Source organism: Convolutriloba macropyga, unplaced genomic scaffold (genome assembly GCF_964194025.1).
Source record: "Convolutriloba macropyga unplaced genomic scaffold, txConMacr16.3 SCAFFOLD_1188, whole genome shotgun sequence".
Lineage (NCBI taxonomy): Eukaryota > Metazoa > Xenacoelomorpha > Acoela > Convolutidae > Convolutriloba > Convolutriloba macropyga.
Genome location: NW_027453303.1, coordinates 48,270 through 61,717, shown reverse-complemented (window position 1 = coordinate 61,717; position 13,448 = coordinate 48,270). Strand labels below are relative to the sequence as shown.

Below are 13,448 nucleotides of genomic sequence, written 5' to 3'. Positions count from 1 at the left end.
ACCGCCCGTCCATGGATTGACACTCTTTGTATATGTTTTTGAGTATCGATTGCATTAAGCTGAAATTCGACGGCAAAGCATAATGTCTTGTGAGAAATCGGTTACTGGAAGTATTGCGGAGGCTACAGCTGGAGCGGGCTTTGAATTTCCACTGCAGTTTTACCCTCTTTCTGACTTTTTACTTCTGGTATCCAATGTAACGACTCTACTGTTACAATGCACTGTTCAACAATTCGTCTGGACACCCATGATAAGGTTCTCAACCCAAAACGGGTATGGGCTAGACGGACTTGTGTAGCCAGGAAATGCAGAACTGAGAATGCAATAAAGTTATGTGAAAAAAATTTAGAGGTTGATCAAGAGGCGATTGATTTTAAACTAAGACAAGGATGCTCCTTAATGTGCGTTCGCACATGATGTTCCGACCCGAGTTCATCTACACTTTTGACTTAATTGTCAACCAAATGAAGAGATAAAAAAATAGATTTTGAGTTGAAAAACGTTTAAAAACCTAACTACTTATTGAATTACATAATGCCATGCCTCATTACAGCGCTGAGATCTTTCATTGAAAAAACTATGAGAAAAAAAACACACAACAAAAGAAGCAAAAACAAAAATTTCTCGGCAAAAACTAAATGTCTAAATTTGAACGCACCTAGTAACAAGGCCAAAATGCAATCGTATAAAACCTTAACTGCACAAATTTACTTGTTCATACTAAACAGCAGCGTAAAAAGTCGACAAAAGGAAATAATAAGGCAAAGTTGAAAAATCAATCAAAATTTTTTAGACCAAATAATTTCTACAGTCTTAAAAATCATAAGCTTTTAATTAAATAATTCTTAATAAATTTACTAAACATTTTTTATGAAACCATTACGCGATCTGTTAATATTCGAATGTGCTAAAAGAAGAGAAAAAGAAACACAAGTACACCACTAAAACTTTCAATTAAACGCATATTATCCACAAACAAAACATCAGTTACGACATGATATCACTGGAGATTTAAATTTTTTGACTACAAAAATGAATTACCCCTCTCAATGATGAGAATAAGCTACAAGTTGTCGAAAAAAACAACAAAAACTAAAAAGTTTAACAAATCATAGCAAATGTATAATATCATAAACTTTGAGATTATTCGCTGTTAAAAGACTGCCACGGTTAACATCAATCCTTGAATACTCAATTACAAGCTTTTGAGACCGGTCAGAATTCTACGCCTACCTAAAAAAATACCGAAGCCATTAAAAAACAACTTTTCGTAATGATTTTTCTATCATCCATTAATTTCTTAAGAGCATAAGATTCCTTTTTTCAATATGACTTCAAAATGTCAAGAATAATGAGCAAATACATTAAAACCACGAAATTTCTCAGAAAACCGTAAGTATCAACACTGTTAAACTCAATTGGTTTCAGCGCAAGTCAATAAATGCGCCCGATTGGAGCAAAAGAGTTATGCTTCGATGGGACGATAATTATTTTTGTCATGGACAAGCCATCCATACGATAAGACAATACAATAAGTTATTGAAAAAGAAAACAACAACAAATACACGCGAAGACCAAAACTTCAGTAGAAAACTGCGAGAAGAAAGTGTCGAAGCCATTTAAACCCTAAGCTTTTCTCTGAAAACTTTTTCTGTGATCCATTGAACGTTCAAAGATCCTTCCCTAAATCAACGGGAGCTATCCAAATTAGAATTAAGTGACAAAATTTCAAAAGGATTCAAAAATACGAACATTTCCAAAAGTTTTATTAAAATTGTTTTTGGAATCTTGTGGCATTGAAGTAATAAAACCAATAGTTAGAAGATAAAACCGCTAAACAGATTATTTTGGCTGCAGTAGAAAAGAATGGGATCTTGTCAGTACTGAGGCTGACTAACAGTTTACAAAAATAAGTTTATGATCGGTTAATGTTTAAAAAAGTTTTCGAAAAATTACATATAAAGTCTTAACTGCCATTAGCTGTCCGATCAAAGCACTGAAAAGGTTCACTAATGTTCATTAAAAAACCCATTCTACTTTTAGTCAATGATTCTATGCCATAGGGCTCCAAAAATTCACTAACACCTCTAAAAAAATCAATTTTGTTTTTAAATTTCTCTGGCGAAGCCAAAAAAAACATGTGCGATTTTTTGAAAACGTGTTTTTTTGTTCATTAGGCGCCTTTTTACTGTAAATCAAGTTTATCATTAACCGAACTTCGATATGAAATGTTACCAGTCTCTAGGTGACTTCAAAAATATGAAGTTTTCTAAAACAAACAGCTCTCAAATAAAATTCGAATTTTTTCTATAGTAAAACTTCTTGTGAAACCAGAACTAGTCTTTTTATCACCTTTCTTGAAATTTGGAATACGATATTGATTCATTTTGTGGCGTGAAGTATTTTTGAATGAAAAATTTTTAAAGAAAGCATCTTATTTTGAAGAATAATTACACGTGAACGAAAAAAAGTGAACGAAATCATACCAAATATCACGTGTTCACACATAACTTCAATCCTCGATAACTCCTCGAAAAAAAAAAACAAATTTCAAAAAAAAATCTTTTTAATTTCAAATTGTAGTCTGGACGAGATTTTAATGATACCACTAACATTTCTCTACAATGAATATATCGATCGGCCAAAATTGACTGAACAAAAAACCCATTTGAGTATATAGTTACCCCCCCCCCCCCACAAGTGGGGCCGGAACAATTATCTGATCATAGTTTTGTCCCTCAGTCTCAAGAAAGATGACTGGTTTTAAGAGTTTCTTTATTTGATGACCGAATCAAATATTCCGGTAACTTTTTGAAGCATTTGAATTCTTCCCTTGTTCACCTCTTCAACATATTTTGCAAAATTTTGAGTTCTTTGATCACTGACGAGAGCTTTCAAGGTTGAGTAAAGTTTATGTCAGCAACATTTGAGGATGCACTTTATAGTTAACCAACAATTCTGGCAAATATGAGTTTTACAAAGCTAATAAATTAATGAGCACTCGAAGACTGTTTGAACATTGTATCCATTTATTATAGTTGGTGGAAGAATCGTTTAACCTCTATACGGTCTACATCCATCGAGATATGACTGTTCGACACATACTTTTTATATTTTTCATTTCAACTTTCTTAGATATTGCTTGTAAGTATCCATTATTTATTTATTTTATTTATTTTGCTATTTTTCCATTATTTTCACTTAATTTTCATTTTATTTTGCAATTTTTATTTTTCGGCCGATTGATTCACAATTCGATTTTTAAACCAGTTTAAAAAGAAAACAAAAATGACTTCATCTTTGTCTTTCAATCTAAAAACTGATCAATGGTGTATATAATTTTCAAATTGAAACCGCAGACACTCAACAGCCTCAAATGTAGGATCCGTCAGCTTAATATATCATCAGTTAAAACTTAGCCTCTTCTAATTCCTCACTTGAAGGCCAAAAAATCGAGTCACGCAGAATAATACACACGAGTCTACCAAAAAATTTTTTCTTGCAATTTATAAGACAAAAATTGAACTTAATTGCTGCGAGAAGCACCGATGGCCATATCTTTTCTATTGCTTTAATAGAGGGTCGAGTCAATTTCGAGATAAAATATGATTTTATTTTCGCAACAAAAATAATTGAAGAACGCTCTTTGCTCAATTTGTTCACGCATACATGGTTTTCCGACATTTTTCTCGCCCTTCCGTAGTCAACATTAATTCTGCTTGCAACATTTGTTTGATTTACCCTTATAAGTTTTACACACTATTTATCAGTTGCTGTCCTTTTTAAGTTTAAAAAATTCCCTAGTCAAGAACCAGACTTATGAAAAGACACAAAATAGAGTAGAAGGGGGTCAGTATTGACCAAAATTACACAGTACAGCTTCCTAGTTAAATTCCAGCAAAGGTAATTTCTTGGGTTGAGCAAAAGTTTGTCGTATGAGATTTTAGGACAAGCATGGTCTTTTCATAGGCTTCTTGGGATAAGCAGAAGTCCTTTCATAAGTCTGCGTTTTGCAAATTTGGGAAACAAAACAATCTTTTCAGTTTTTTGCTGCTACACATACTGAAACATCAAGGGAGCCGGAGCAAGACTAATCAGCACAGTGCCAACTAGAAATAAAGCTGGAAAACTACCAAAATACTTCAAAATTTTTTAAATTCTTAAAATAAAGTACTGAGGCTGGAATAAATTGCTGCATTACTTAACTGAATGAAACTAGGCAGTTTAATTGTAATGAACTTCTTCCCAAAAACCGTTATGAAAGTGCGGCATTATTCAGTATTTCTCCCTTCCAAAGAATTATCGATTCTTAAAAGAAGCAAGATTTTCAACGGATTAAAATTTTGTCAGAATCGGAAAAGATGAAAAAGCATACATGCTGATTACCTTACAAGCAACAGTGAGCAATTTTAATACGCGTAAAATTTATAAAGGAAAAATGCAAATTCACTCAAACACTTTTGCTTGACCAATGTTTTTACAAAAAAATTGACCTGGTAAAAATAGACCAATGGGAAGAGATTATGTTGATTTCTTGTTGACGCAATTTCTTGTCTCAATATTTTTGGTCCAAGAAAAAATCCAGAGCCCAAATTTAGTCGAAAAAAACTCCAGCCTAAATTTTGGGTCGAGCAAGTGTCCAGAGTGACAAAATGTGAGTCGAGCAAAAATCCAGTTAATTAATAAAGTCTAGCAAAATTTTGTCATGGCTCTCTGGGTCCAGTATGGTCTATTCCTAAACTTTTCTTGTCAAGCATGGTCTTTTCATAGGACAAGGGCAGGCGTTCTTAGGTCGCTAGAACAAAACCGTGCCAACACCGAAACAAAAAGCGACTTCGATTATAGCTTGGCTGTTTTCTTTTCAAAGTAGAAGGTCTCAACTTTTGCAAACTAATACACGCACCAAATAAATTACCTGTTGCTGATATAAAGATAAAACAATCTTTAAATTGACTGGGTTTTTCTCAACCTTGCCCCTCCGTATGTGAATAATTAATTTTATCTTCTCCTTTATCGGTTTTGCTTTCATTAGTTTTCCTGACTTTTATATAAGCAGATTTCACCTTAAGATTTTTGGCAAGCGTGTTGATAATGATACATCAATCAATTAGTCTAACAAAACACAAAATCATATGATTATTAAAATAGAGAAGTCTTTTTTTGTTATAGAAGCTTTTATTCTTAAACAAATCTTTTTCCAAACTTAATCTTTCTTCCAAAGTCAATTTTTTTTAATAACTGTCATGTCCGATTTTCTCCCAACATGATCGCCTCTACACTTTAGGTGTAGCTAAATTGCATTTTGCGTTTCAAAAAGAGCAGGCATAAAAGTTTGTAAAGAGCAAGATCTCAATTTTTTCGAAAGATAAGAAAATATAAGAAAAGAGCTAGGAAAATTCTGCTGATTTTTTATTGCTAGGATTTTGTATCAACACCGAGCTTAGCGTTATTACTCAGTTTACCAACAGTTTAATGAACTTAGATTTCATCTCAATTTTTTGCTACTTTTTTCATAAAAAGATTCCGAATTCGATCGACGATCAAAGCAATTACCATAGAGCAAAATCAGAGGAACAAAATTCATTTATCTTTCTACACTTATTACAGTTTGTGTAATTTCTAAATTAGAGTTTTTTGTTTTGTTATTTATTTGATACCGTCAAAAATAAAACTGTTGCCAAGACCTAAATGTCGCCCATTACGGTTAACTGGTAAGATTTTGCTTAGGCAAGGATATCTTGTACAAATCTTCAGGAGAACATATATCAGCACATATTTTCTGAGAACATACTACAGGATGTGTCAGTTTTTATATAACTACCCAGAAAACTTTGCAGGAATTCCATTCAAATATACTAACGAAAGTGCTATATAGTGGTTTTTCATTCAATTTGCTTGTAAACAACTTTTTGTTAGCAAATGTCTTGTTCTTGTTTTTTTGTATGAAAAATATTAGAATAAACCATTGAAGAATATGAGAAACCAGTGCTATTATACCAAAAAAAATCAATTCTATTTTAAGCTTTCTTTCTCTAGTTTTATGGTCCGAGCAAAAAGCAGTTACAGCGAAAGTGAGTTTTTCTAGATAATACTAGCGACTTCTTGGCCCACAAAACATTGATATCAAAATAGAAAAAAAATTTTTCTTGAAAATATGTCAGTGGGCATAAAGAGGTTCCTAAATATAAATATAGTTTTTTTGGCCCCAAGTCATCAGTACCAAAAACTTGACTATGAAATAGGTCTCAGATGAAACATTGCAATCTAACTAAAGAAAACAAAAATGTTAACTGATTGATTTGCATAACTTTACAAAGTCAATTTTAGTAATTTCAACAATTTCATAAAACTACTAATATAACACTTAGTTGCTTCCAAGAAGTTTTCTGCCTCAGAATATTTCTTAATGGGTTTTCGTAGTATAATACACAGAATAGTGCATTGAAGAAGTTATCGAACCAATGTCATTATTTCCAAAAAAAATCATTCTTCTTTACTGCATTTCTTTTCATTTTTTCAACGATTCCAATCTTACTTCTGTAGGTCATCTTAAAAGCCAACACTCAGTTAGCACTTTATTCGACATTGCTATGTTTTGCCCAAATATTACTAATTACAAAAATTCATAATGAAAGACTTCAAAAGCTGTCACTGCTGTTTAATAGGAGCAAACGTATTTTCTGAATTGTTTCATCAGACAATAAAAGTTCGGCATGAACAAGGTTCAAGAAGAACCATTGCAATTTAACTAAATGATACAAAGAATCTCAACCGATTGATTTTTATTTTTAGCATTTTAATGGGATAAAGTTATGTTTACTAATATTGTATAATTCAAGAAATCTGCACAAATTTTTTTTTGTCCTCAAACGCCTTGTCTCAGTTTTCTGTGGTACGTTACTATATATAGATGAGCTCCTAGGAGAAGATATGGAACCAGTGCCAATATCCCATAACAGCTTTTTTTGGTTATTTTTCTGCTTGTTTGTGCTGTTGTTTACTTCAGTGTTCAATGCGGCCAAACCTCTTTGGTAAAATTCAAAGTACGCAGGAAAAACGGTCAGCATTATTTACTTTACTGATATAGAAACGTTTTACTGAATGGCTTGCCGTACTAAACTTCAAGTCAGTTTTAATAGGATAAAAATACTTATTTGCTACTTTTTTACCTGCATTATTTGCAAGCTATGTTTGGTTCCTCGATATCTTGTCTCTGTTGCTATTGTATAAGATCATTCTTAACAGCCTGTTGAAGAAGTTGACTCATTGCCATGATCCTTTTAAAAATCACATGTCTTTTCATTTCTAGATGATGATATAATTCAATTATTCGAGCCTATTTCTCATTGTATACAATTTAAAAAGTTACGCTAAGTTGCTATAACTCTGCTTATCAGTCTTTGGGTCCAAAACTGAACAATAACTATCTAGAACAGCAAGGAGGCTCTGTAATCTTAGATCGCACATAAGGTTCCGAACCCACTCATCCACAGTTTTGACATAATTGTCAACCAAATGAGGAACAGATAGAAAACACCCAAATATTCAAGTATTTATAAAAAAGGGGTGTGAACAAAAAGATAGCGTCTAGGTAACAAGTAGATAAAAAAGAAAAAAGGGGGCAGAATCAAGTAATACTTTTTTATTTTAAAAAAAAAAATAATTTCCAAAGACAAGAGAGCCATTAGCTACAAAATGAAGAAATTAAATAGGTTCCTTTTTCCGTCCTAAGGATGCCGTTGAGACCTGTAATTATTCAGAAGATGTCTTACTTCTACAAAAAGAACGTTAAATAAGACAAAAGTCAAAAAATAATTTACTTTTTTGTGCGAAAATCCCGTTTCGAAACCAGTAAAGTCATAACGAAATCCTAAGAACATTAGATTTTGTGACACCGATCCCTCTTGACACCTTCACGTGACCTGACTTCAAACAAAAATTGCATATATGACTTGTAACTAACAAGACTAGGTAACAAATAGACAAAAAAAGAACAAAATTGCGAAATTAAAAGGTGTTTTTTGTTCTTGAAAACAATTGTCTTCAGAGCCATGAAAGCAATCAGCTACTAAAATCAGAATATCGACTCATCTATATTTCTACAAAAAGCCAATAAAATCTGTCATTATCCAGAAAAAATCAAACCAGTAAAAAAAGTAAAAGCGAGAGTTAAAGACAGAAGTAAAACATTCAACTAAATTCTTCGAGAAAGTGTTGTCGAAGCCGTTAAAACAAAAAATTATACCTTAAAAGATTTTGATATGTACAATTGTTCCTTATTTTGAACACAACATTGTGATATGTGAACTTCCAATAATATGACAATGTGACAAAACGAGAAAAAACGTGAAAAATGGGGAAATGCTTTATAATCAAAAAAAGATTATGAAATCTAGTAGTATCAATGCAAGACAAACATAAATTAACGAGGAAAAAGGCATTAAACATTAAAATTCATTTATCAGAAGAAAGAAGCAATCTTATTTTGCTGACACTAAGCTACAAGTTGAACAAATTACAAAAAAAAATAGAGGAAACGTTCAAAGAGACCTTGTTTAATAAAAAGTCAAACTTTAAAAAAAATCAAAACGACCAGAAGTTTTCAAGTAAACAATTATATATCATTATATATATGTACCTATCACAAGTTAGCTTTGATTTGAGTGGTTCTGTTCTCTAATTAAAATAAGAAATATCCATTTTTTTATTAAAAAAAAAGACCGACTGGTTGAAATCTGAACCTTTTGGATAATAACAGTCCAGGATTAGTCCAAAACTAGACCAGCTAATGCTGTTCTTCTTTTAGAACTACTTTTTTTTCAAACGTTATAGATATAGATAATTTGTTAGTTAAAAAACCAAAAATAAATGCGACGTTTTTGATAATCATCGAGTAACGTTGGCAAGAAAAGGCGAATTTTCGGTTACAGAGCACTCTTAATGGAAGTGAAAATAGAATTAGCTCTGATTGTAGTTTAAAAAAGTTGTGTTAGTGGTTTTTTGGTGTGTATTTCAGACAAATTAAATCAACTTGGACTAAAGAAGCTTATTTCGTGCTTTTTTTTTGAAAAAGGCTCATTTTTGAAATATTTAGCCAAAATTTTTGCAACAAAAAATTAAATCAAACAGTCAATAATGTTTTTTGGGCTTTAAAAATAAAGTCAAAAACTATTTCTAACAACTAAAATAAATTTCAGCAAAATTGACGAAAATTTAAGTAACACTTCCGGAAAATGTGAATAAAAATAACGCAAATCGGTCTAATATTCACAAAAATTTAAACATCGATAACTCGCTTTAGAAAACACATTTCAAAAAATCTTTTTAATTCCATATTCTACGCTGGATGGGCTTTTTAATGGTACCGCTCACACCTCTTTACGATGAATATATCGATCGTCAAATTTGACTGAAAAATCCATTTTTGTATATAGTTCCTCCCCCTCAAGAGGAGTCGGAACAATTAATTGTAACTGTGGTTAATTGTAAGTGTTACTGTGGCTTAACCGAATCAAATATTTTTTAATCTCTAGGGGCACCAAATTTTCTGTAGCATACACATGACTATAAAAAGAATCCCAGGAGAAACATCATGATCTTTCTAAATAATTCCAAAATATCAACTGATCGATTTGTAGCACTTTAAGTTTGATGTAGCCGGAACAAAATTACCATTTTTACTTGCTTCAAAAAACTTGCAGATTGTTTTTCTAACCCTTAAAATCATTTTATGTTCTCTTGTAAAAAAAGGTAATGATAAATGCCTACTGAAAAAGAAATGAAAGCACTGCCATTTTTTTCGCTTATTTGTGTACTTGCTAACTTAAATTCTAGCTGATAAAAAGTAGCTATCAATGTTACATCTCTTCCTTTTTAGACAAAATCTTACAAGAAAGACTGTTATCTTGTGAAGAAGATAGTATTATTGCAAGATTCTTGTCAAAGGACTGTTTGCTATGTTGCAAGATCTTGCAAAAATCTGGCGATGAGGCTCTAGTATGATTATGTATAATCTTGCAAGTTTTTCACAGGAATATGGCTACATATTGCAAGGTAAGCGTTGGTTTTGACCTGGGTAAGGGTCGCAATATTAAGTGTGAACTCACATTGCCTGACCCTCTTCTCATATTGTAAAAAAAAACAACTAAAGAATTAAATTTATGTCATTTGATCTCTAGATTATAGAAAAAATTAAACAATCGAATCTGAAAAATTATGCTACTAAAACTTTAAAATTGTAGGTTATATCATGATATCTTTGGTCTCTTATCCTATGAGCTCTCTTTAAGAAATTGTTTGTGATACCAGTTCTAATGTTGATTTAAATACCAAGAATTTTGACCCAGAAACAGCTTCTTTTTCAAAAAAAACTCCTTTCATTTTTAGAATTATTAACATCTTTATTTAAAACTTTATAAGTTCTTAGGTTGAATTGAAGTAGAAGTTTTTTAGAAGCATAGAGCACTTGTTTCTAACTCTGCGTTTTCCATCTTTTCAGTTTCATCGCTTTTTGATTATGGTGAGGTGGATAGACCTGCGTGGACATCTCTCATCTTCATCATTCCAAACCACTGGACTTTCTATGGCAGGGATTGCATAATTTTCAGGTAAATTCACGAGCAGACTACCTTTGAGTATCCTATCTGGTTCCTAGTTTTCACTTCAATAACCTGGTTCTTGATTGAAGAGATAAAAATTCGTTCACAAATTAAGCGCATTTTCAACGCAATTCTACCACAAATTTTAACGCAGTTTAAGGGCGCTTCTTTCCTCGTTAGAGCCAATTAATTTTTACAGTCGATTTCCAGTACTTTAAATAAGTTCATGAACTTTTTAAATGAGTTAATAAATTTATGAAAAATTACCGTCTTTAAACAAAAACAAGGTAGACTTTGAATCACTCAGTTGTGCAAAAAATGTGAAAGATGTTAGACCTAATCCAATAGTTCCTGCCTTCAAAGTTTAGGAAATTGTTTGTGTGTCCGGTTTCAAGCGTAGGAAATTGTATGTATGTTTGGTTTAATCGTAGAAAACCGCCGGTATGCTTGGTTTCAAACCACAGCAAAACATCAGAAAACAATTTGTATTTGGTTTCTCGTGATCATATCAAAGCAATGTTAATGTTAACCAGTGAATTGAATATTCAACAATTCTGCAATCTTAGACTAAAAAATGCTGATGTAAAAAAAACTCACGGAAATTCTTCGGATAAAATATTTTTTACAAATGTCACTCATTATGCCCAAATTCTAATCAAAGACAATATGACACTTCAGAGGAACGGCTTGAGACATTCGGCATATTAAAATGTTTCAAGCATTCGAATGGGTTTTTCTTATCTCTATATTACAAATGTTCAAAAAAAATAACAAAACAAAATAATTTTCAAATTATTCCAATATGTTGCTTCCTTCAAATGATTTCACCTTGAATAGAGTGTAACTGATTATTTTTAATTATGAAACTTAGTGCAAAATTGTCCAAGATAGTGAAAACGTTATACAAAGTTAATCAGTTTGTATCAAAGATGACGAAAATTGATGACATCTTTTTACTATTCGGTCAATTTCTTAAAACGAAAAAAAACGTTTTGTAGATGTGAAAAAATTAATCGATACAGGAAAACTCTTGAAAACTAACACATAAATTTTAAAGATAACAAAAAACTGCAAAAAGTCAGACCTCAAAGAAATAAAACTTTAAAATGGACTGTGGAATAAAAGCCGTTCACGAGCACGCAGCTAGTTTTATTTTTTAAAAAAAAACCTATATTTTACCATAATAAAAACAAAAACCATAAAACCTAAAAGGTGAAAAAAATGAACTGTATTTAAACGTTTCCAAAAAAATCAACTTCAAAAGCAGTGGTTGAACGGCTATACAGAAAATATAAACCAGTAAAATAGCAATTGGTAGCTCAAAATTAGTCACACTTACATCATATCATTAAGATAACCAAAAAATGAATGTGAAGAAATTTCGAAAACTACAAGAAAAAACTCTTTTGCGGGCCATTTATTTTAGGTCAGTGACAAAATTTACAGTCACTCTATGAAGTTAAAAACAGAAGTTCGCAATGAGCAAAAAAAATGTTGAACATCATTTCATTATTTTGTTTCACCTAGACGCAATTCAAAATAAGCATAGCATCAAAACTCATTGAATTAATTTTTTTGCAGCAAAATTTACCAAAGCTAAATGTCGCCATCAATTCCAGTTTAGATAAATACAATAGTCAACGTAAAATGCAAAAAAAAAATGAAGAAAACAAAGGTTTTTCACAAAAAAAAATTATTATTGATGAACCCAAACGGCTAATAGTGACAATTAAAATTTCAGAATTTTAACTTGAATCCTTCCTCTCAACATTTTCTATTTTTGCTCTGGCCATTTGACACTAACAGATTTTCTGATGACAGTTGTGTAAAAAAAGGCAATGCGCAGTCATCGAACATCTGTACAACTTTTAAACAGATTCATTTCTACCATGCAATAAGCAAAATGACTGAAAAGAACCCTAAGAAATCAGTTCCTCTGAAAACTTAAAACAAAATGTTTGGTAAAATTTTTCGTCATTTGTTTTTGAAAAGACTATTTCTGGAGAAGTTAATGTCAAAAAAGAAAGCAGTAGCTAAAAGAACTGAAAAATGTCATTTCAAATTGGCTTAAAAAAATCTCGCTAATCTTCAGGGGAATAAAAATTGACAGAACAGCTCGCAGAGGCTGAACAAAGAAGGTATAACTGGGTTTTGCAATTAAATTGTACGCATGAACATGTATAAAAGCAAATGATAACAACATGAGTGATATCTCGCAACAAAGTAACAAAAGACTTTTGACATTTTAAAAAGTCTCGGCTTTGATATTAATGGTGGAGTTTTTACTAGTGACCTCCGTGTTGCTGGAGTATTAAGAGCGTTGACAGTTTATATCTAATTTTTTGCAGAAATTTTAATTGAAAACAAAATCTTAGCTAATTTTTAAGTCTATTTCTCAAGATAATTAATACACTTGTTCATGTTTAAATTTTTATAGTTTTTGATAGATTAAGTGTCATCTGTTTCTCGTCGGCAAACCCGTCAATTGCAAAATTTTTGACTGGTTTTCACTGCTCGTTGCCGGAAAATAAAATTACAAAATTGCAACAGATAAAAAGAAAATTTTCTGTCAAATTCCTCACATTTTATTGAGTTTTCTGAAAACGTTGTGAATTTCGCAATGAGAGAAAAATATTGTAGACAACTTTCATCGTCAGCAAAAAATCAGCTGCATTTCATACTAGTCCTCTGTGTGCAGGAAATGGAGGCAAAAATAGCTCGCATATCGATTTTGTTATCGTTTTTTTAAATCAAATAGCAAAAATATTGAGAAATCCGCCTGTGTTTTATTGAAGAAGTGTTTAACAATACATAGTACTCATTTTGGATCATAGTTCCTTTTTAAAAAAC

General features: G+C 31.6%; 1 protein-coding gene across 1 annotated transcript in view; it reads left to right on the top strand.

Annotated features, from left to right (window-relative positions):
• The first annotated feature begins 2,984 nt into the window (after positions 1–2,984).
• The window catches only part of LOC142358195 (uncharacterized), a 49,277-nt gene continuing 38,813 nt past the window's right edge, over positions 2,985–13,448 (top strand). The window contains exons 1-2 of the mRNA XM_075409650.1: positions 2,985–3,144; positions 10,499–10,607. Of these exons, the coding sequence (XP_075265765.1) occupies positions 3,087–3,144; positions 10,499–10,607 (167 nt within the window). The 5' untranslated portion in view covers positions 2,985–3,086. The remainder of the gene's footprint in view (positions 3,145–10,498; positions 10,608–13,448) is intronic.